At 43.1% G+C, this 23687-nt stretch overlaps 1 protein-coding gene across 1 annotated transcript in view; it reads left to right on the plus strand.

The window, feature by feature from the left end:
* Window positions 1–23687, plus strand: part of MYO9A (myosin IXA) — a 361511-nt gene that overhangs the window by 208919 nt on the left and 128905 nt on the right. The window contains exon 10 of the mRNA XM_065412857.1: window positions 7956–8090. Coding sequence (XP_065268929.1) covers window positions 7956–8090 — 135 coding nt within the window. The remainder of the gene's footprint in view (window positions 1–7955; window positions 8091–23687) is intronic.

Here is a 23687-nt window from a genome sequence, read left to right on the forward strand (position 1 = left end):
TGAGAAAGGCCAAAAGCCGTGTAGAGTTGGACCTTGCGAGGGGAATTAAAACCAATAGTAAGAGGTTTTATAGCCATATAAATAGAAAAAAAACAAAGAAAGAGGAAGTGGGACCGCTGAAGAATGTAGATGGAGTGGAGATTAAGGATAATCTAGGCATGGCACAATATCTAAATGAATATTTTGCATCAGTCTTTAATAAGGCTAATGAAGGGCTTAGGAATAGAGGGAGCAGGACAGAGGGGAATAAAGGAGGGGGGGTTGACATTACCGTATCGGAGGTGGAAGCCAAACTTGAACAGCAAAACAGGACTAAATCGGGTGGACTGGATGATCTTCATCCGAGAATATTGAAGGAACTGGCGCCAGAAATTGCAAGCCCCTTAGCGATAATTTTTAATGAATCTGTAAACTCGGGGGTGGTACCGTTGGATTGGAGGATAGCTAATGTGGTTCCTATTTTCAAGAAAGGGGAAAAAAATGACCCGGGTAACTACAGGCCTGTTAGTTTAACATCTGTAGTATGCAAGGTCTTGGAAAAAATTTTGAAGGAGAAAGTAGTTAAGGACCTTGAGGTGAATGGCAATTGGGACAAATTACAACATGGGTTTACGAAAGGGAGATCGTGCCAAACCAACCTGATCTCCTTCTTTGAGAAAGTAACTGACTTTCTAGATAAAGGAAATGCGGTGGATCTAATATACCTCGATTTTAGTAAAGCGTTTGATAAGGTACCGCATGAGGAATTATTGGTTAAATTGGAAAGGATGGGGATCGATATGAAAATCCAGAGGTGGATAAAGAACTGGTTAAAGGGTAGACTGCAGCGGGTAGTACTGAAAGGTGAACTGTCAGGTTGGAGGGAGGTCACCAGTGGGGTTCCTCAAGGTTCGGTTTTGGGTCCGATTTTATTTAATCTATTTATTACTGACCTCGGAACCGAATGTAGGAGTGGGCTGATAAAGTTTGCGGATGACACAAAGTTGGGAGGTATTGCCAATTCGGAGAAGGATCGGGATATCCTGCAGGGAGACTTGGATGACCTTGTAAATTGGAGTAATAGTAATAGGATGAAATTTAATAGTGAGAAGTGTAAGGTGATGCATTTAGGGATGACTAACAATAATTTTAGTTATAAGCTAGGGACGCATCAGTTGGAAGTAATGGAGGAGGAGAAGGACCTCGGAGTCCTGGTTGACCGCAGGATGACTATGAGTCGGCAATGTGACGTGGCTGTGAAAAAAGCTAATGCGATCTTGGGATGCATTAGGCGAGGTATTTCTAGTAGGGACAAGGAGGTGCTGCTTCCGTTATACAAGGTGCTGGTGAGACCTCATTTGGAGTACTGTGTGCAGTTCTGGTCTCCTATGTTTAAAAAGGATGAACTCAAACTGGAACGGGTACAGAGAAGGGCCACTAGGATGATCCGAGGAATGGAAAACCTTTCCTATGAAAGGAGACTCGAGGAGCTTGGTTTGTTTAGCCTAACCAAAAGAAGGCTGAGGGGAGATATGATTGCTCTCTTTAAATATATCAGAGGGATAAATACCAGGGAGGGAGAGGAATTATTTCAGCTCAGTACCAATGTGGACACGAGAACAAATGGATATAAACTGGCCATGGGGAAGTTTAGGCTTGAAATCAGACGAAGGTTTCTAACCATCAGAGGGGTGAAATTTTGGAACAGCCTTCCGAGGGAAACGGTGGGGGCAAAAGACCTCTCTGGCTTCAAGATTAGGCTAGATAAGTTTATGGAGGGAATGGTTTGATGGGATAACATGATTTTAGTCAATTAGGCAATAACATGTCATCGCTGGTAAAATGAGGGTCCGGCTGGAGAATCTTGCCTGTATGCTCGGGGTTCTACTGATCGCCATATTTGGGGTCGGGAAGGAATTTTCCTCCAGGGTAGATTGGCAGAGGCCCTGGAGGTTTTTCGCCTTCCTCCGCAGCATGGGGCAGGGGTCGCAAGCTGGAGGATTCTCTGCGACTTGAAGTCTTTAAATCACGATCTGGAGACTTCAACAGCTGAGTTAAGGGAAAGTGGGTGGGTCAGCTTTTGTGGCCTGCATCATGCGGGAGGTCAGACTAGATGACCATAGTGGTCCCTTCTGACCTTAAAGTCTATGAGTCTATGAACTATAGTATTATTGCTTTCAGATAGCTCTTATTGATTTCTCTTTACCTTTTAACATATGTTAGGCTTTGTATGAGTCTCATCCTTAATGACAGGTTTCAGAGTAGCAGCCGTGTTAGTCTGTATCTGCAAAAACAACAGGAGTACTTGTGGCACCTTAGGGTATGTCTACACCCAGCCGCTAGTTCGGCGGCTGGGAATCGAAGTTCTGGGTTCGACTTATCGCATCTTGTCTGGACGCGATAAGTCGAACCAGGAAGTGATCGCCGTCGACTGCGGTACTCCAGCTAGACGAGAGGAGTACCGCGGCGTCGACGGGGGAGCCTGCCTGCCGCGTGTGGACCGAGGTAAGTTCGAACTAAGGTACTTCGAACTTCAGCTACGTTATTCTCGTAGCTGAAGTTGCGTACCTTAGTTCGAATTGGGGGGTAAGTGTAGACCAAGTTAGAGACTAACAAATTTTTTAGAGCATAAGCTTTCGTGGGCTACAGCCCACTTCTTCGGATGCATATGCATATGCATCCGAAGAAGTGGGCTGTAGCCCACGAAAGCTTATGCTCTAAAAAATTTGTTAGTCTCTAAGGTGCCACAAGTACTCCTGTTCTTTTCATCCTTAATGGTTAGCTAAAATAGTTTTGATGCTAATGATGCATTTGAACACCATGTGTTAAGGCGACCATTTTCCAGCTTTCTTTTATCATTGTTAATCGTAAATGGACTTTTCTCAGTTCCCCCAGTTTCTGCTAAAATGTGTTGTAGTTGTTTTCAGATGATTTGTAGTATGACATTTTTCAGATGAACAGCTCAGCCTCTGCCCATAATGTTGTATGCTAATATATGGCTTGTAAATAATTTAAATAAACCAGTCAGTTTAGGATTATCAGAGGATTGACCTCAAAACACAGGGTAAGATATGTTCCACACACAGACTTAAAATGTGTGTCTATTTATTGTTTTGCAGATCCCAATCTTCAGACACATTGTGGATCACTGACTCCCACTCAGGGTGACATCCCAGCATCTATTATGTGTGACATCATACGCTGTGGAATGCTGCTGTAGATTGGAGTCATCCTGTTAGGGAAAGTAAGGTCTGTTTTGTTTTGTTTTACAATATCACAGTTTTGTGCCGTATTGTAAAACAAACAATTAATTCTCCTCTAGAACTTAATTTATAGGCCATTGCCAATCTGCAGTGGAATTCTGTGGTGGTATGACATCATCAACATGCATGCTGCAGCGTCACACAAAGTGGGAGCCAGCAATCTGTGAATGATCTGTACTTTGGGACCTGCACAGCAAGCAAACCAAGGTGACCTGTAAGTTAGTTATTTGCTGAAGGCTTCTTACAGTTTTTATTCATTGCATTTGATACATTATTCTAAATATGTGGGGGATTAAAGTAATGTCAGGTCACCTTAAAAATCTCAAATTGGATGTGATTCATAAATTGAGATACTACATCTTCCTTGTATGTATACTTCTTTATAGTGAACTGGGCTATTAAGTAATAAAGGTTGTCTGATGTTAATATTGCTTCATCCTTGCTCCTTAATTTCATATTGCGTGACTTACTGGACACTTATTTGCTTACTAGAATTCAGGTACTTGTTTTCTGTCTGTGACCAGCAAATTTCATTTATTTAAATTAAAACCCAAGACTCTGCTACAATCATATGAAACCATTCGGTGACATCAGACTGTTTTCTGAGCAATTGATTTCTAAATCAGGGGCGCCCCAATCGAAAAATTAGTTCTGTGCAGAAATTAGGTTTTATTTGTAAAATCTAGCCTTGCGTTACTGTGTTAGTCATTTTCTACAAATTCATGTGTCATGTTTGTTGCTTTTTTTGTTTCTTTATTGAAAATTGAACTTAAAAATAAGATAAAGGCTAGACTTGTATGCAAAAGATCATATTATTTCTGTGTATGCTTTCTGCATGGCATCTTTATGCTGAAATAAAGACTGCAGCTAGCAAAGTTGAAACTGGAACTTCAGAAGTTTTAAGAGGTACAAATTATTTTAATTTGTATTTCATTATTTAAATATTGTACTGCAAACTGAATTTTCAGTTTATCTGTTTAAAAAAGAAGTACGTATATGTATATAAAGGAACATGCAAAGTGAAGTCCATACAAGGAAATGTTAAGCATATTCCAGTGATGTTGGGAGCGCTTCCCAAGCCGTAGGTCCTTACATCAGAGAACAAAATCAAACTAACTAGAAAGTCTTTCATTATACCTGCTATCCGTGTTGCACTCATCACAGAGATGAGTGAGAGAGATTTTTGTCTTTGCACCCGAATACATTCATATTAGAAGAACTGTTTTTTGTCAACCGAAGAAAAGTTATTTGATTGTTTACTCAGTAAATACACATTTGGGGTTGGGGTATTTGACAAACTCTGTCCTTGATAGAATGATACAACTCATGCCAACCCCTCTGGAGTACTTTTGGGAGGCGGGGGTGGGGAGGAACAATAGTATATATGTAGAAGTGCTGGTTTAATAAATAGAAAAGATTTTTTTAACCATTCTGAGTAGCTACAGTAAGGCTTGTTGAGGACAGGATACATTCCCCTTTTTGGACCAGAAAACAGGGAAGTGGTCGTGAAACTCACAGGTGTTATTTCAGATGTTTAGTCAAATCCAAGACTAACTTAGGCAGAACTGCATTTCTTTTGGGAGTGGCTTAATGTGGTGATGCATTTACATTCTGAAAGAGCATTTTCGTTAGCGATTTGGAACATGAACTGGTTGACTGAAGAGTTCTGCTCTAGTCTCCCTTGCATGAAATTGTAAAAGTAAAGGACTATTTTAAAATCTGAGTGTCTTGGCTCGGCTACAGAATTCCTCACACAAAAAACGGTTTGTAGCCAATTTTAAAACTATAAACTATAAACAGCATGCATGCTGAAGCATCACACAAAGTGGGAGCCAGCAATCTGTGCCTATATTGTTTGATCCATTTGATGACGTGTTGGAAGAGATCTGAGAAAATTTCTGTCTTGTCCGGTGCAGCAATCACTGTAGCATACTGCATTGCTCATTCTGTGTGCTCAACTTGATGTCTGTATTGATTTTGTTAAAAAGGAGAATTTCTGGATATTAACTTTACATTGTTGTTTCTTTCATTTACAAGTTGGAGATTCATGGGGTGCTCCGAGTAGGGAGGTATGACTGATCATTGGAGCCCTTAATAGCAATGCAAGATCAAAAGAGAATATTTTAAATAGATTTTTTTTTTCATTTATAGCTGGAATAGCCATAATAACTATTTTATTGGCAGTCCAGCTAGGGTAAATTAACAGGCATTAGAAATAAGGGAATGATGATTATGCTTAAATGTTTCATATAAAATTATTTTTGGAAGGCGACTTAAAGGATCCATTTGTATTTAATGTTAATTGTACTCTCACAACAGTGGTTTAATTTAATCCAAAGGGTTTTGACATGCTGCTCATGAGAGAGTGAGTGCAACTGGAGCTGGCAATTTACCATGAATTCTTTCCTTTAAAAATTCTTGCCATTCTTTAACACGTATACTCCTGTGTGCATGCGTGCATGTGTCGTGTGTGTGCGCATGGTTACTTTACATGAAAATAAGAGACTTATCACCTATTTAAAGAACTTGCATGAAATATTTCACATTGTAGCCCTAAAAGCATGCATCACGCTAGAATCTTTCCTTACTTAAACAGGAGCAAGTGCAAGTGGCTATTAGAAGATTGGTCTTGTATTTGAAACACTGACTTTTGTCTCATGTTTCTGTTATCTTATTTACATATGCATAATATATGTAAAACATTTTTTATTTAAGCTGTTATATTTATTACACAGAATATTCAAAATATGTTGTATTAAGGTATCTGTAAGTGTAAAAAAGTAAATAAAAATAGTGCTAAGAGAATTATCCATCATATAGTCTATTGTTAAGCTGTAGTAAACTTTCCAGGACTGTGTATATAGGTATACTTCATAAAGAACAAAGGAACTGCTATATCTGAGTAGAACAATGGCAGGAAGATTTATAATCCTTTAGGAGGAGTGAATGTATGTGTATTTAGTCATTCTGTCTGTCTGTTATTTGGTCCAGAGACTGCAAATTTCAGTCCTTTGGTCAAACTATTGTTTCACGTGAATGTTTGGCCAAATGACTAAAATTTTCAGGCATTTGGTCAAATTACTGAAAACATCATAACAGATCGAGGCATGTAATCTATTTGGTAATGCTGGAATGGGGGGGGAGGAGGAATGATAGCAGGGAAGTTGGAATGCCAAACGAGACAGAGACATGGGATGGCAGAGGAAAGGAATTGGAGAGATGGACTAGGGATAACCAGGGATTTTGTTTAATGTTTTTTAAAAAAATTGATTTACAGTGCAATGAGATGACTTTCTTTACACAACCACTAATTTAGTTCATTGGAATCCAAGGCCATTTCCACGCTACCATTATGGCATGATTGGCTCTAAATATGGTTTTATACCTGTGCATAACAATTGTATCTACCCTGATATTTTAGTCTTCTTCCGCCATGGCAGCTAGTGAAGAAGCATTTTACCACTGTGTCATTTGACCCTGCTGGGATCTGGTCAGACCACAGTGGTGTAAAAAAAGCTTGTGGTCAATCTGTTCTATTACCCACTGTTGCTAGCACTGCTGGAGCTGCACTGGTGCTAGAGTAATGATGGGAGAATTTCCTAAAATTCTGTGTGTGGATCAGAGCAGTAAGATTGATATTTGGTTACTAACTATGACAGGTGACGATGTATTTTTCCCCTGCCAGCGGCTTAGGCTTGGTCCATGGTTCTTACTCTTTTTGTTCTACCATTCTTTTTGTTGTGTGACCAGAGCCCTCTTCCTGTAATGGTTTAGCCAGGCTTTCTTCTTTCCATCTGTCTTTGTAATAGGTCATTCCAGTGTGCAATTCACCATGAACTGCTGGTGCTGCTTTCTTTCCATGTCATACATGCACTTTTATCCCCTGCTAAGGTGCAATGGGGATAGGTGTTTTTTGTTTGGCTTTTCATTTATTTTATTTTAAAAAAAATTGCATCAGAAGAGTTGCCCAGAAAGACCTATCATAATCACATAGCAAAAATGTTAAATTGCTTTTCCTGTATATACTTTCTGATCTGTTGTGTCATGCAGGTTTGATATTATAGAGAGTTGCTCTGTGGCATTTCCTAAGTGAGTCCTTTCCCCACCCTCGCTTATTGTAGTGCATTATTTATTTATAAACCCCTCCAGTGTGTATTTTACTTTGAAATGTTCACAGCTGGAGTGTAACCATTTACAAAATTAATTCAGGGAGTCCAAATAAGCACATTCCTTTGGTTTACCGTTCATGGTACAAGTAATTTTTTCCATTGGGTGAAAGCTTTTAAGTCTTAGATCCAGTGGAGTAGGTTGGAACTGTATTCAGATTTCCCCTAAGAGGTGATAATTCATTTAGCTGTAAGTAAAAGCCAGATGAGCACATTATTATTTAGACCAAAAAGTGTGCTGTCAGCTCAGTATGGGATGCAGTACCACAAACAGGAGGGAATTTAGTGTCTCTCTCCAAAAGGAAGTACATTGAAGTATTTCCTTCTAGTAAATCACAACTAAACTGGTACCTAAAATTACATGTTGTCTCCTTGATTTATGTACAGCCCTCATCGTGGAATAATATTAATAGTTACAGCAGTGATTACAGATCATTATACTCAATAGATTTGATTCTGTTTGTATGCTTTCTATCATGAATGATATTCTGAGAGTACATTAATTGATCTGATTTTTCTAAGCAGCATACTTTGTTTTGTTTTACAGACTTTGTCCATTGGAGTACTTGATATCTTTGGGTTTGAAGATTATGAAAATAACAGCTTTGAACAATTCTGCATTAACTTTGCTAATGAACGCTTACAGCACTACTTTAACCAACACATCTTTAAACTAGAGCAGGTAGGTCTGAATATTCACTGCATGCTACAAATGACAATTTGCATAGACATATTATACCTTATCGACTTGGAGTTTTTGAATTACAGTGTAAGTTTTTTATGTATGAATCTGTGCTTTAATGGATTTAGTCATATTTAAAATCTAAGATGTGTTTTTTTACTAGTCATTACCTGTAAAAGCCATCATGCCCTAGATCTCCTATGTCAAATGACTCCTCCATCCTGGGCCAGCTCTGAACTCAGAAGCATACACAGTTCATGTGAGGATCCTGAAGACCTCAACTGTTGTACATTTGTCTTTCATGTGTGCACTCTGAGGTTCCCCAAATGAGAAGTATCTCTCTTGCCTGTATGTGGACTCGCTGCCATGCTATCTAGATGCCACATTTATTCAAAGTTCACACTCTCCCTTCCTCCAGTGTCTTTACTGCTTCCCAGTGAGGGTGGGGTTTCTTTCATTTGTTTTTTTTAAGGCAAAGCATAGGCAGCCATTACATTGCCTTTATTACAGGAGGGCTTGTACAAACCACTTGGTCATGTGTTGTGTCCAAAAGGTGCCAAGACCTGGGTCATTCTAATTTCTGATGGTCAAGGTCCTGCAGCCAAGAATGTTCAGACTCTGGAGAGTTTTGTCGTGACTGATCCAGAGCTATCAAGGTGTGTCTTGGAGGAAAAATGGTTCTTTAAGATATCTTGGCCCTAATCCATTGAGGGCTTTAAAAATTAGAAAAAAAACCCCAAGAAACAGTTTTGCTACTGAATGGGGAGCCATAAAACTCAGAGACCCAATATGTTGTGTTCTTGTGTGACTGTATTGTGTGGTAGGTAGACTCCTTCATAAGTTTCATAAGTTGCAGGATGTCTCCTGCAATCTTAGGTAAAACATGCTGCATTAGAAGTGGCAAGGCATGGACCACTGTTGCTACATCCACATTTGATAGAAAAGGGTATAGCCTCCTAGCTAGCCAAAGGTGGAAAAAGACACTTCCAGTCACCTATTGTTTGGTATCCAGCAGCCCTACACAGGTGTATCAAGAACAGATTTTTTAAGTGCCAGTTATTTCAAGTTGTGAAATGAACAATTCACGAGCAGAGTCTTGAATTTATGGCCAATAGGGAGAACATTCTCTGTGTGTGATTTTGCACAGATTTTAGCTAAACCAGAGTCAATGCAAAATTCAGTACATGGGGACATTATATAGATCTTTGAGCCTTTCTAAGGGTATGTCTACACTACGAGAGTAGTTCGATTTTACTTAAATCGAATATGTGGAAATGATATTACAAAGTCGAACGTGTGTGTCCACACTAAGGACAGTAATTCGACTTTGTGAGTCCACACTAACGGGGCAAGAGTCGACATTGGAAGCGGTGCACTGTGGGCAGCTATCCCACAGTTCCCGCAGTCCCCGCTGCCCATTGGAATTCTGGGTCAAGCCCCCAATGCCTTCTGGGGAAAAAAATGTGTCGAGGGTGCTTTTGGGTAACTGTCGTCATCCAACCGTCACTCCCGCCCTCCCTCCCTGAAAGCGCCGGCGGGAAATCAGTTTGCGCACTTTTCTGGTCAGTGACAGCGCGGACGCCACAGCACTGCGAGCATGGAGCCCGCTGCGACCATCGCTGCAGTTATGGCCGTTGTCAACACCTCGCAGCTTATCATCCACCTTTCCCAGAGGCAGATGCTGAGAAATCGGGCGAGGAGGCTACGGCAGCGCGGTGAGGACCTGAAGTCTGAGAGTGGCACAGACCTGTCACAAAGCACGGGACCCCGCGCCGAGGACATCATGGTGGCAATGGGTCATGTGGATGTTGTGGAACGGCGATTCTGGGCCCGGGAAACAAGCACGGACTGGTGGGACCGCATAGTGCTGCAGGTCTGGGATGAATCACAGTGGCTGCGAAACTTTCGCATGCGGAAGGGGACTTTCATGGAACTTTGTGAGTTGCTGTCCCCTGCCCTGAAGCGCAATGACACCCGGATGCGAGCAGCCCTGAGTGTCCAGAAGCGAGTGGCCATAGCCCTCTGGAAGCTTGCAACGCCGGACAGCTACCGGTCAGTCGCGAACCACTTTGGCGTGGGCAAATCTACCGTGGGGGTTGTTGTCATGCAAGTAGCCAACGCAATCGTTGAGCTACTGCTCTCAAAGGTAGTGACCCTGGGAAACGTGCAGGTCATCATAGATGGCTTCGCCGAGATGGGATTCCCAAACTGCGGTGGGGCTATAGATGGAACTCACATCCCTATCCTGGGACCGGACCACCAGGCCAGCCAGTACATTAACCGAAAGGGCTACTTTTCAATGGTGCTGCAAGCACTGGTGGACCATAGGGGACGTTTTACAAACATCAACGTCGGATGGCCGGGCAAGGTTCATGACGCTCGTGTTTTCAGGAACTCTGGTCTGTTTAGACGGCTGCAGGAAGGTATTTACTTCCCGGACCACAAAATAACTGTTGGGGATGTGGAGATGCCTATAGTCATCCTCGGGGACCCAGCCTACCCGCTAATGCCCTGGCTCATGAAGCCCTATACTGGCGCCCTGGACACTGAAAAAGAACTCTTCAACTACCGGCTGAGCAAGTGCAGAATGATGGTGGAGTGTGCTTTTGGACGTCTCAAGGGGAGATGGAGAAGCTTACTGACTCGCTGTGATCTCAGCGAAACCAATATCCCCATTGTTATTGCAGCTTGCTGTGTGCTCCACAATCTGTGTGAGAGCAAGGGGTGGGAGGTTGAGGCAAATAGCCTGGCTGCTGATTACGCCCAGCCAGACAGCCGGGCGATTAGAAGAGCCCAGCAGGACGTGCTGTGCATCCGGGAGGCTTTGAAAGCTAGGTTCCTGAGTGAGCAGGGTAACCTGTGACTATTAAGTTTGTTTACAGAGAAGCTGAACCTGCCCCCGTTTCTTTACCCAGTAAATGTTCACTATCCTCTCCAGTTACATACCCCGTTCCCCCCCCTTCCAACACACGTTTAAAAATAAAACCACTTGAATTTTGTTAATGAACACCGTTTTCTTTATTACTGTTTTCTCGGTAAAGTGTTGAACCTGGGACGCAGACTGTGGTGGGGAGCGGGTGTAGTGTAGTGATGCAAAGGACGCTTCTAAACTCGAGGAATGACAGGCTCCGCACTGGTGGACTGGTTGTTTCAACGGAGCCTGCCACCCCTCCTGTTCGGGACTCTGTGTGTGGGGGCTATGTGACTTTGTGGCAGGGGGAGGACGGTTACAGATCCCCTGCTGCGTGGCTCTGTGATCCAGGATAAGGACCGCTGCATAAGATCTCTAACCGCCCTCCCCCGCCACAAAGTCACATAGCCCCCCCCCCCCTCCCCACAGAACATGAAAACCACCTCCCAGACTGACCAGGGTAACTAGTGACTGCAATGTGTGTGTGCCCTGCTGCTGAACCTGCCCCCGCCTATGTACCCTGGTAAAGGTGACTGTCCTGTCCAATTACCAACCCCCTTCCCCCCCTTCAGACAGACTCTCCTCTAAAAGAACATGATGGAAACAGTAATTAACAGAAACGTATTTTTTATTAGCAACTACACATGAAACTGGGACGGGGGCTTGGGTGAGGCGGGAAGGAAAGGACTTATCAAATTTTGGGGAATGAGAGCCTTCTGGTACTTGAGCAGTCTGCAGGGGTGGAGTGAGAGTTTTCACGGACTCTGCCGCCCCTCCTTCTTGGGACTTTGGGTGAGGAGGGTATGGGACTTTGTGGCGGGGGAGGGCGGTTAGAGAGAGACTGCAGCGGGGCTCTGTCCTCCTGCCTCCGGTCCTGCAGAACATCCACAAGGCGCCGGAGGGTGTCCGTTTGCTCCCTCGTTAGTCCAAGCAGCGTTTGAGTCGCCTGCTGGTCTTCCTGCCGCCACCTCTCCTCCCGTTCCATGTGTGATCGGTGCATTTGGGACAAGTTCTCCCTCCACTGGGTCTGCTGGGCTGCCTGGGCTCGGGAGCAGCCCATAAGTTCCGAGAACATGTCCTCCCGTGTCCTCTTCTTCCTACACCTAATCTGCGCTAGCCTCTGGGAGTGTGATGCCAGGCTAGGTCGGGAGACAGTCGCAGCTGTGGGATGGGAAAAAGGGAGTGAATTCCTCAGAAAGATAAATTTTGTTGTGAACAAAGAACATAGTCTTTCTCTGTGAACAAGACCATGCACAGCACCTATCACATGCGCACTCAGGACAAGGTCGAATTTTCGGCCTGGGGTCTTGCAGTGCAGATCAGAGAAGCGGGGCAGGACAGCGGAATTTGTGTAGCAGGCCGACATGGTAAGCCGTAGACTTGTGGCTGCTTAAAACTTTAATAATAGCACTGGCCTCCTTTCACGTTCAAAGCAATGCCAGTCCCTGCTGCCAGCAATCCGGCAAGCATGAACTCTGCCCCTGTCTCACCCCCTTGCGGCTGTCCCAGGGAAAGATCCCTGTATGCTGCCCCTGTCCCGCCTCCACCGCGTGGCTGTAAACCGCCGGTTACAGTTCTGTAAAGGAACAGGCAAGCAGTCCCAATACTAACATTCCCCTACCTAATTCAAAGCAGGTCACCATGAGCGACATCACTCTGATGAGGATTTCAGAGACGGAGAAAGAAAGGATGCTTCGGGAAAGCATGCAAAGACCAGGGCCGTATGCCGCCATGCTCTGCAAGGCAATGATCACAGAGTACTTGCTTGTCTCCTGGCGCGGAAACGTTTCGTACCACGGAGGACCCAATAAGGCCGCTCTCCCCAGGAATCTGATGCAAAGGCTTTCCAATTACCTCCAGGAGAGCTTCGTGGAGATGTCCCAGGAGGATTTCTGCTCTATCCCCTGACATATAGACCGGATTTTACTGTAGCTGCACTGGCAGGGACTAAACAGTAGAGCGCCTAGGGCAAAACAATCATGCTAAACCGGACATTGTTAGATTTTTTTTCAGTAGTTGCACTGCCAAGGACTGAAACGTGAAGCGTCTAGGGCAAACTAATCATGAAAAACCCATTGTTAATATTGTTAATATTCCTGTTCTGTTAAAAATAAATGTTTACATGTTTAAAACACTTAACGCCTGGGGACGGTTGGTAGGGGATCTCTGTAAGGGTGATGAAGAGATCCTGGCTGTCGGGGAAATCAGCGTTGTAAGCGCTGTCGACTGCCTCGTCCTCCTCATCTCCTTCCTCATCTTCCCCGTCCGCTAACATGTCCAAGGAAGCGGCCGTCGACAATATCCCATCCTTAGAGTCCACGGTCAGTGGTGGGGTAGTGGTGGTGGCCGCACCTAGGATGGAATGCAGTGCCTCGTAGAAACGGGATGTCTGGGGCTGGGATCCGGAGCGTCCGTTTGCCTCTTTGGTCTTCTGGTAGCCTTGTCTCAGCTCCTTGATTTTCACGCGGCACTGCGTTGCATCCCGGCTGTATCCTCTCTCTGCCATGGCTTTAGAGATCTTCTCGTAGATCTTTGCATTCCGTCTTTTCGATCGCAGCTCGGAAAGCACGGACTCATCGCCCCACACAGCGATCAGATCCAAGACTTCCCGATCAGTCCATGCTGGGGCCCTCTTTCTATTCTGAGATTGCATGGCCATCTCTGCTGGAGAGCTCTGCATCGTTGCCAGTGCTGCTGAGCTCGCCACGATGTCCAAACAGGAAATGAGATTCAAACTGCCCAGACAGGAAAAGGAATTCAAATTTTCCCGGGGCTTTTCCTGTGTGGCTGGTCAGAGCATCCGAGCTCGGACTGCTGTCCAGAGCGTCAACAGAGTGGTGCACTGTGGGATAGCTCCCGGAGCTATTACCGTCGATTTCCATCCACACCTAGCCTAATTCGACATGGCCATGTCGAATTTAGCGCTACTCCCCTCGTTGGGGAGGAGTACAGAAGTCGAATTTAAGAGACCTCTATGTCGAACTAAATAGCTTCGTGGTGTGGATGGGTGCAGATTTAATTCGATGTAACGGTGCTAAATTCGACATAAACTCCTAGTGTAGACCAGGCCTAAGGGACTTCGGGTCACTAAGCTTATTAATGAATCATTATGCTAACACCTACATTGCTAGGTAGTATGTTCATCAGTGATATTTAATCAACTATAATGAAAGCTCATTACATAACTTTAAAATATTAATTTTTCTATGCATGCAGGTCCACAGGTCCTCACTATGGTTGAAATCCTGACTGTTGAGATTAATGGGAATTTTGCCATTGACTTCAGTGGAGCCAGGTTTTTGCCCAGTGTGCCTTCAGCATACTTGCAGCTTTGGGGACAGAACCAAACCTGTGCATACCAGGCAGAGCAGACAAGTTTAATTCTGTGCCTCTGCAGCACCACAAGAGGCCCTGAAATGCCAGACAAGCCTGGTGAGAAGGGGAAGGTACAGATTTGCTTCTCTTGCTTGCGCCCCAAGAAGAGGACACGTAGCACTGAATAATTTGAAACACTTCTGAGGCAGTTTGTTGCAAGTTCTACATCTTCCTCTGGACACCTCTTGTCCTTGCTGAAGGGGCTTTTTGCTGAAGGATACCCCAGAATTGATACCTCATTGAGGTGGAATTTCAAGGCAGCCTCTGTAGCCCTGAAAGCCACAGTAGCTTCTGCCTGTTTCACAAGAGAGATCCTAGATGTGGTCATCACACTGGGAATTCCTACATTTTGCTATGTGGCTTGCAACACCTCAATATTCCTCCCTCCGCCCATGATATATGCAAAGGTCCTGATTGCTGTACTCAGACAGGAAGGGGTGCTCTTGAAACCCTTCCTGGGTTAGCTTCTGAGCAATGCCCTATTAGTTCTCTACCATCCATCTGCCAAGGGAAGGAAGGCTTTTAAAGCATCCTTTTGTGGATCAATAAGATGGGCAATTTCAGAGGCCTACAAGTCCAAATGCCTTGTACCCCTTTGCAAGTTTAGGACACACTGTCTGAGAGCAGAAGGATCCTATGCAAGCTCTCCTAGCAAAAGATTTGCAGGATAGCTACATGGTCATCAGTTCACGTCTTCAGAAATTCAACAAGCATCAGTGGATGCTGCATTCTGCTGAAAGGTTCCTGCAAGCAGTTGCTCCTCAGTGAGGAGAGACTCACTGTAAATGTTGTATGTAGACAGGGTTAACTTTTCCTCTTGCCCTCCCTGAAGCCACACTACTTAAAAGAATCCCACTTTAGACTCTGTGGACCTGACTGCACGGAAAAATGGAAACATGTATCCATGTTTCTATACTTAGCTGAGAATTTCTTCCCATCTAGCAGGAAAGTCCACAAATCCAATTCACCCTTGGGGAATTAGTTTCCAGATTATGGATTAAGCTTGGGCAGATGTGGATATTGGAAGATGTGATAATATTTGCATGATCTGTAGTAGGACATTTGTCAGGAACGTATTCGTAGCCTCACAGTTATTTGATTCCTTTTATGCTGAAACACAAGTAGTTTTGGCTGTGATAATTACCTCGATATGGAAGATTCTTTGTGGAGTAGCAATGGGCACTCCCCTCTGCCTCTGATAGATGGGTTTGGTTCTATCGTCATAGCATGATGCAGGTGGAAAATCCCAAGCAATGGGGTATGCTCGGGTGTTTGGACCATTGCTAGGGTATTTAGAGCTTCCTATGAGAAGAAAGAACATTTTCCGGTAAGCAGTGAGAAATTTTCTTGTAATTGTTTCAGAATCCCATGTGTGCGAATGCTGTTTAACAGTGACATATTATGGCCATTTGCTGCACCTTTGTCTTCAGGGCCATGCATGCTACATTCCACAATGTGATACAACTCTGATTTCTACAGAACACTTTCATGGCAGCAGATAGACTTGGGTGAGAGTCCAGCACAAGAGTGATATAATATTTAGCCTTACAGTGTTATGTGGTGATGTCCTGTATGACCCATCACAAAGTGTAGATTATCCAGTGGGAATCTGTTTTTTAATATAATCCCTTATTCTACCTAAAGAAAATGCTGCTTCCAACTGTTTGTAGCCAACCTCTCCTGATAGAGGTTGCAGGTATATCCTCTCTTATAACTACAGTTTTCATTGTGCTGTATATCAAGAGATTCTGTTTAAGACTGAATCAGATTCAAAAATCTTCTCACTGATGGGCTCTCAACTTTGAGCCAAATAAAAATAAGTATAAATGGGAAGAATGCCAATCAGGATATTGTTGACAGTAAAGTAAGGGAATGGGTCAGAAAGGGTTAAGTGTTAGATTTCTGCCTTGGACTTTCTAGTTGATTGCTTGCTTGCTGTATTTATTTATTTTTTAAACCAACTGTTCCAAATTACTGAAGAAGACTTAGCTCGTGATGATTCATGATGGCCTTGAAGTATGCTTTACCAGATGATAAGCATGAGTGAAATATACTAACCAGGCTGTAAAACACAGGCACATAAATCCTGCTATAGCTGGGTTGCCAAAAGCTTTAGATTCAGAACTATAATGACCTTATTTCTGGCAGCATGCCCTAGCCCAGGAATTGGAACATAAACTAAGACTATGCTATCATTCAGGAGGAGACTTTTCCCTCCCATCTCCCCAATTATTTCAGCCAGAATGATTCTCGTCCTATCACCAAGGAGGCAGGACACAGCCTCCGCCATTGCATCCACTAATCTCTTTCAGTAATTAGTTACTCTTGGAATGTGCTGCTCACCCATCTGACCAGAATTCTCTCCTCCCCATGTGACTAAGCATGTTAAACTCCACGTTCTGCCTTTGTCCTGTTCAAATGGGTTCTTCTCCATGACAGATAAGCATATTGCTGCTGTGCCACTGAGCTGGCACTGAGGGTGTTTCTACACTAGGAAAAATGGTTGCTCTGTGTTATAGCTTACTGTTGGTAGCACTGGTACCATTGCACCAGTGTATAAAATAATTACAATTTTTTTTAGTATAGATACGGTCTGAGAAAGAGTCTGCTGCTAATAATAAAACCATTGTATGACTTTATTCTGCTTGTAGATTTAAAAAAATTATTTATTCTTTTTTACACTCTGATCAAAAATCTTTCTTCTTGCGTGACTCATTCATGTGACAATGAATACTGTGAGTAAGGAGGGGGGCAAGTGGGGCAATTTGCCCCGGGCCCCGCGGGGGCCCCCACGAGAATGTCTGAGGCTCCCCCCCCCGCCTCTGCCTTCCTCCATCCCCCGGCGCCTCAGTGCGCCGCGTCCAGGAGCGGCCCTGGACAGCGCTGCAGCAGCATGGCTCCGGCGGGACCTGAGCTCCTCCCGCTCAGAGCCATGTGGTAAGGGGGCGGGGCTGCGAGCTCTGGTGGGCCGAGCACCAGGAGCTCAGGTCCTGCCGGAGCCACGCCGCTGCAGCGCTGTCCAGGGCTGCTCCTGGACGCGGCTCGCTGAGGCTCCGGGAGAGGGGGGAGGCGGGGGTAAGCGGCATGGTAAGGGGCCGGGGGGGGGGGGTTGGATAAGGGGCAGGGAGTCCCGGGGTCAGGGGGTGGGGGGTTGGATGGGGCAGAGGTTCGGGGGGGGGGGCGGTCAGGGGACGGGGAACGGGGGGTTGGATTGTGGGCGTTCCGGGGGTCTGTCAGGACTCGGTGGGGGGGTGGATAGGGGTTGGGGCAGTCAGGGGACAGGGAGCGGGGGGTGGTGGTGGGGGGTGGGGTCCTGGGGTGGTGGTTGGGGGGAGGGTCTCGGGAGGGCGGTCAGGGGACAAGGAGCAGGATGGGTCGGGGATTCTGAGGGGGGCAGTCGGGGGGCAGGAAGCGGGTGGGGGTTGGATAGGGGGCAGGGACAGGCCATTTGGGGAGGCACAGCCTTCCCTACCTGGCCCTTCATACAATTTTGGAACCTCGATGTGGCCCTCGGGCCAGAAAGTTTGCCCACACCTGCCCTAATGTCTCAAAAAAAAAAAAAGTAAAAAAAAAAGTGGCTTTGCGTTTTAATTTATTCGCATAATACGCTCTATATAGAAAGCCCGCGTTCGCTCGCAGCATGCGTCCCCACTGCTGCGGTGCCGCATTACCATTGGTCCTCCCCTCCCCTCTGACTACTATTCTAGAAAATTCTTTGACCTATATAAGCGGCCGCATCAGGCGTGCCCAGCGCAGTGTCTACAGTGTTTGTAATCTTTGTCTCATGTACTCTACTGAAATAGCATAACGAGTCTGTGGCTTTACATTTTAATTCAATCGAATGATACCCTCTTTTAATTTTAAAATATGGATCGGTTCGTTGTTAAGATAAAAAAAGGAGCAGACAAGCTGTTCATGTGAAAGAGCCTTTTTGAAACTAGCACATGTAAAAAACGAACTAAGAAGTACAATGTCCCAACAGCGCCTCGACTCACTCATGATTTTGTACATTGAACAAGAATTGGCTTCGTCAGTTAATTACATTGATGTGATTGAGGAATTTAAGTCCATAACACATGGTGAGTGACGTCTCATTCTCTAGGACAGGAAGATGATGAAACCTTAATCTGTTTTGGTCAGTTTGAGTTAGCTCATTATCTGGTTAAAGATAAAGATCATGAAAATTGACTGTATCTTTGTATACACCCGGTTATCACTACAGCAAAAATTTGGTATTTTGTCTCATTTTTTAAGTAAAGTTTAGTTGTTAAATTTAAAAAAAATTAATTTTAGTTTCTTTAGTTTGTTTGATGAATAAAAATAATTTCCTTTATGATTGAGTATTCAATAAATGTTCACATTTAAAAAAAAAAAATTCCCTGGGTGCACACCCTAATGAAATGTGCTGCACACGCCTATGTGGGCAATGCTGCTTGATGTTGCCAATGCATAACAAAGTGATATAAAGTAAAATTTAGAGCATACATTTTGCAAGATATTCTCCCTCCTGTACACAATGGTCGTGACAGGTACTTCAATGTCTATTTTAATTTCTGTCGCAGTTCAAATTGTTCCGCAACACACGGGGTACATAAGGAATTTTTCAATTAACTACCTGTGACAGTTTGGATCACAGAAACCCCCTGGGAGCTGCCACTTGATGTGCCCAGACTACTTCTAGCCCTGCTTTCCCTGCCAGCTCAGGACTCCAGCACCTTGTCTTGCTGAGCCAGACGCTCCCGTCTGCTCCAACAAAGATCCAGGGTCTGAATTACTTGCCCCAAAGCTGCAGGTTTACCTGAAAGCAGCTAACAGAAGTGTTCCTGTTTTTAACACTCAGGTATTAATACATACTCTGAGTTAATTAATAAGTAAAAAGTGATTTTATTAAATACAGAAAGTAGGATTTAATGGTTCCAAGTAGTAACAGACAGAACAAAGTAAGTCACCAAGCGCAAATCTATGTCTAATCAAACTGAATACAGATAAGATCCTCACCAGTTCCAGAATGCTCCCTTTTACAGACTAATCACTCACACCCCTTGCACACTGTCCTTTGTTCCAGTTTCTTTCAAGTATACTGGGGGGTAGGGAGGCTCTCTCTTTAGCCAGCTGAAGACCACCACGGAGGTATGTGTCTCCCAGGGGTTTAAATAGAGTTTTTCTTGTGGGTAGAGACCCCCTCCTCACTCCTATGCACAGTCTAGCTCCAAGATGGAGTTTAGGAGTTACCTGGGCAAGTCACATGTCCCTGCATGACTCAGTTTTTACAGGTAGCATCCATTGTTTTCATGCTACCTTGAACGTCCTCAAGTAGACTTCTTATGTGGATTGGAGCATTCCAAGATTCATTGTCCTATAAGTGTCTCTTGATTAGGTACTTAACTTCAACATTCCTTTCTCCAGGAACTGACCAAATGCTCTACTAAGTTTTTTTTAGAAATCAAGCCAGTACACAGCCAATATTTATAACTTCGAATACAAAAATGATACATGCATGCAGATAGGATTAATAGAGTCAGTAGATCATAACCTTTATATAGATATGTTACATAGCATATGTAGCATAGATAGATACAGTAGATCATATTCCAGTTATGTCATATTCCCATAAAGCATTATGGGGTACAGTGTCACACTACCTAACAAAATGAAAGATACCAAGGGAATTAATTTGTTTGCAGGTATCATAACATAGTCAATGATCGTAAGGTCTAGAAAAACGAAACGTACATATCTTTCAGGATTTGAGAAGAGAAAGCAGAAGAAAGCTAGACAGACGCAAGAAGAAAAGGGAAAAATAACTCTTCACAAATTTCTTCAGGCACAATCCAAGTCAAGTCAGTTGATTGAGTTGAGCGATGCTGACATTCAAGGCTCTTCAGAGGTGGGAAGTGAAAGTGGTGTTGTAAGAGAAAAAGAAAAGGCGGTGTGTGAGGAATCCAAAATATTACCACATTCAGAAAACAATGTTACGGTTGTTGCAGAGGAAGAGAAGGAAATCCAGCCTCTTTGGATAGCCAATGAAGAACACAGCGGTAAAACTTCTATAACTGAGAAACTGGTACAGTTGACTAGTCCTACTGCTGTAGATGGGAATGACGAAGAAAAGTTGTGCAGTAATGACCCAACCTCTTGGAAGTACCTAGATATAAAGAAAAGAGATCTTATTGTATTGAAGGATCCAACACATAAGCCCGAAAACTTTCCTCGTGATTCTTTTGGCAGGAAATTGCTGATAACAGTTTTTTCTAAACATCTGAGTAATGGCGAATGTATTGAAAGAGACTGGATGTTGTGGAGTAAAGATGCTGCAGCAAAATTTTGTTTTCCCTGCAGTCTCTACAGAAGTGAAACTCAAAGTAACCAATTACATCATTCAAAATTTGTCGAAGGTGGAATTGCCAATAATTGGAAAAAGATTTACGAGAAAATCAAGAGTCATGAAGAAAACGCTTTACATTTGAGCAATTACTTTAAGTGGAAGGAATTATTTCAGACACTCAGTGATAAAAGAGGCATTGATGCAGCATTGTATTAAACAGGAGGAGGAAAAATGACATAAAATATTAACTGCCATTGTTGACGTAATTCTTTTCCTAGCAAAGAATAATCTGCCATTTCGTGGTAGCTATTCTACTGTTGATTATGACGACTGTGGGCTTTTCTTGTCAACACTGAAGCTTGTGGGCAGGTACAATACTGAGGTGAAACAACATCTAGAGATGGTAGCTCAGTGCAGAGAGTCTGGTCGAAGAATGCAAGCTCACTACCTGTCATGGCATAGTCCGAATGAGTTCTTGAAACTGTGTGGGAAGAAAGTTTTAAACTCTATTCTTGAAGAGGTAAGAAAAGCCCGATATTTCAGCATTGTTGTTGATGGTTCACCTGATGTTTCACACACAGAGCAGTTAGTTTTTATTCTCAGATATGTGATGCAAAAAAAATTGGGATGTGCATGAAAGATTTGTTAAACTAGTAGATTTTGAAAAGAAGACTGGCGCAGATATAGCAGAACAGATAAAGAGGTTTTTAAAAGAATGTGACTTAGAACTATCTTGGTGCAGAGGGCAGGGATATGACAATGCCTCTAACATGTCAGGAAAATTTCAAGGAGTAAAGACAAGAATTTTGAAAGAAAATGCCCAAGCCTATTTTTCTCCATGCAGAGCTCACACGCTGAATCTCTGTGGCACCCATGCTATGGAAACCAGTGTAGAGGTTTTGGAAATGTTCAGAAACTCTATAAAGTATTTGCTCTTAGCACTGCGCGATGGAAAATTTTGCAGACCATTGCGAATATATCTCTTCACTCGGTATCTAAAACTAGGTGGAGCGCAAGAGTTGATGCTGTTCGCCCCCTAATCAAAAATCACACAGGCGTGCTGGAAAGTTTAGTTAAAATTGAAGAGGAGCTTCATTTACCTCCCGAAATCTAGGCAGATGTTGACTGTTTGATTAAGTGGCTTAAGCCATTTGAATTTGTACTTCTTACTACAATATGGTTTAAAGTGCTTCAGCATATTGATGATAAGAACAAGGGCCTACAAAGCGCCAAATTAACAATGGAAGAGGGAGCTAAACACCTGAGCAACTTAATCAAGGAAATTCAAACAATGAAAGATTCTTGGCCAATTTTTTTTTTTTTTTTTTTTGAAGAAGCCAAACAAGTCACTTTAAGCCTCGGCATTGACCCCAAAATGAAAAGTGACTCAAGGATCCAGAAGAACAAGCGATTCTTTGACGACACAGGGGATGCAGACTATACGTTTGACTCTCCCGATATTCAGTTCAAAGTACAAGTGTTCTTCCCGACAATGGATTTGCTTCTATCAGAGCTAGGAGGTTTTGGCGAAAGAATGGCTGAAGTCTCACATTTATTTTCACCCATTTTGTGTCCGCCAGATAAAGTGGATGAATCTTCTATAGAAAATTTTGTTGACACTTTGGCCACAGCATATCCAAAAGACCTCCAGAGAGAAGATCTTAAAGAGGAACTTAGAATCTTTTACAAAATAAAAGAAGATTCCAACTTAAGAGTTGATGGACATATAACCTCTGCACTTACACTTCTTAATGCTCTCTTCAGAAAAGGGTTGGAAAATGTGTTTCCACAGATTTGTATTTGTTTACGCCTAATAACAGTGTTGCCAGTGTCGGTAGCATCGGGAGAGCGTGCATTTAGTAAGCTAACATTGATTAAAAATTGTTTGCGTTCAGCCACTGGGGAAGAAAGGCTGAACCATTTGCTCACTTTGAGCATAGAATATGAAATGGCCAAAGACATAAGTTTTGGTGACATTATTAATGAGTTCGCCAAAATGAAAGCGAGGAAAAAATTTGCAGCTGTATAATTAATGTTCAGAACAATTTGTAAAAAAACGATTTCATAAGAAGCATTATGTAATTGCAAATGTATACATACCATTAAAGCATTTAATGTTTTTAAATAATGTATTTTGTTTATTTTCAAATTATTAAAAATTAATTTTTGAATGTATTTCACTGGTTATTTTTTACATTTCCAAATACATGTTACTATAGTATTGCAACTTTTTTTATGGAAGGGGCCCCCGAAATTGCTTTGCCCCAGGCCCCCTGAATCCTCTGGGCGGCCCTGGTTTGTTTTAAACCTACTTGGCTTTAAACCAATGCCTGGTTCTTGTGCTATGTGAAGGGGTAAATAACTCTTTCTTATTCACTTTCTCCACATCATTCTTGATTTTATAGACCTCTATCATATCCCTTCTTAGTTGTCTCTCTTCTAAGCTGAACAGTTCCAGTCTATTTAATCTCTCCTCATATGAAAGCTGTTCCATACCCCTAGTAGTTTTTCTTGCCTGTCTTTTCCATTTCTAATATATATTTTTTGAGATGGGGAGACCAGAACTGCATGCAGTATTCAAGGTGGGGATATATGATGGGTTTATATAGTGGCATTATAATATTTTCTGTTTTATTATCGATCCCTTTCCTAAGGGTTCCTAACATTGTTAGCTTTTTTGACAGCACATTGAGCAGATGTTTTCAGAGAATTAACCACAATGACTCCAAGATCTTTCCCATCATCCAGTATGCTAAGATTTTATCCAAAAGTATGTATTACTATTCCTATATCCTAGATGGAAAAATCTAGCAATCTGAAAAACCAGCATGGAAATCCTAAAATCATAAATTTTGTGATCATCTGTGCATCACAGTGCAAAATAACTCAAAATGCAAGTTACATTTTGTGTCTGAATCACAGTGATAAAAAATAGTAATAAGCAGTTCACTAACATAATGTGAATTGATTGAAGCCCTAGTTGTTA

This window comes from Emys orbicularis, chromosome 10, assembly GCF_028017835.1.
Source record: "Emys orbicularis isolate rEmyOrb1 chromosome 10, rEmyOrb1.hap1, whole genome shotgun sequence".
Classification (NCBI taxonomy): Eukaryota; Metazoa; Chordata; order Testudines; family Emydidae; genus Emys; species Emys orbicularis.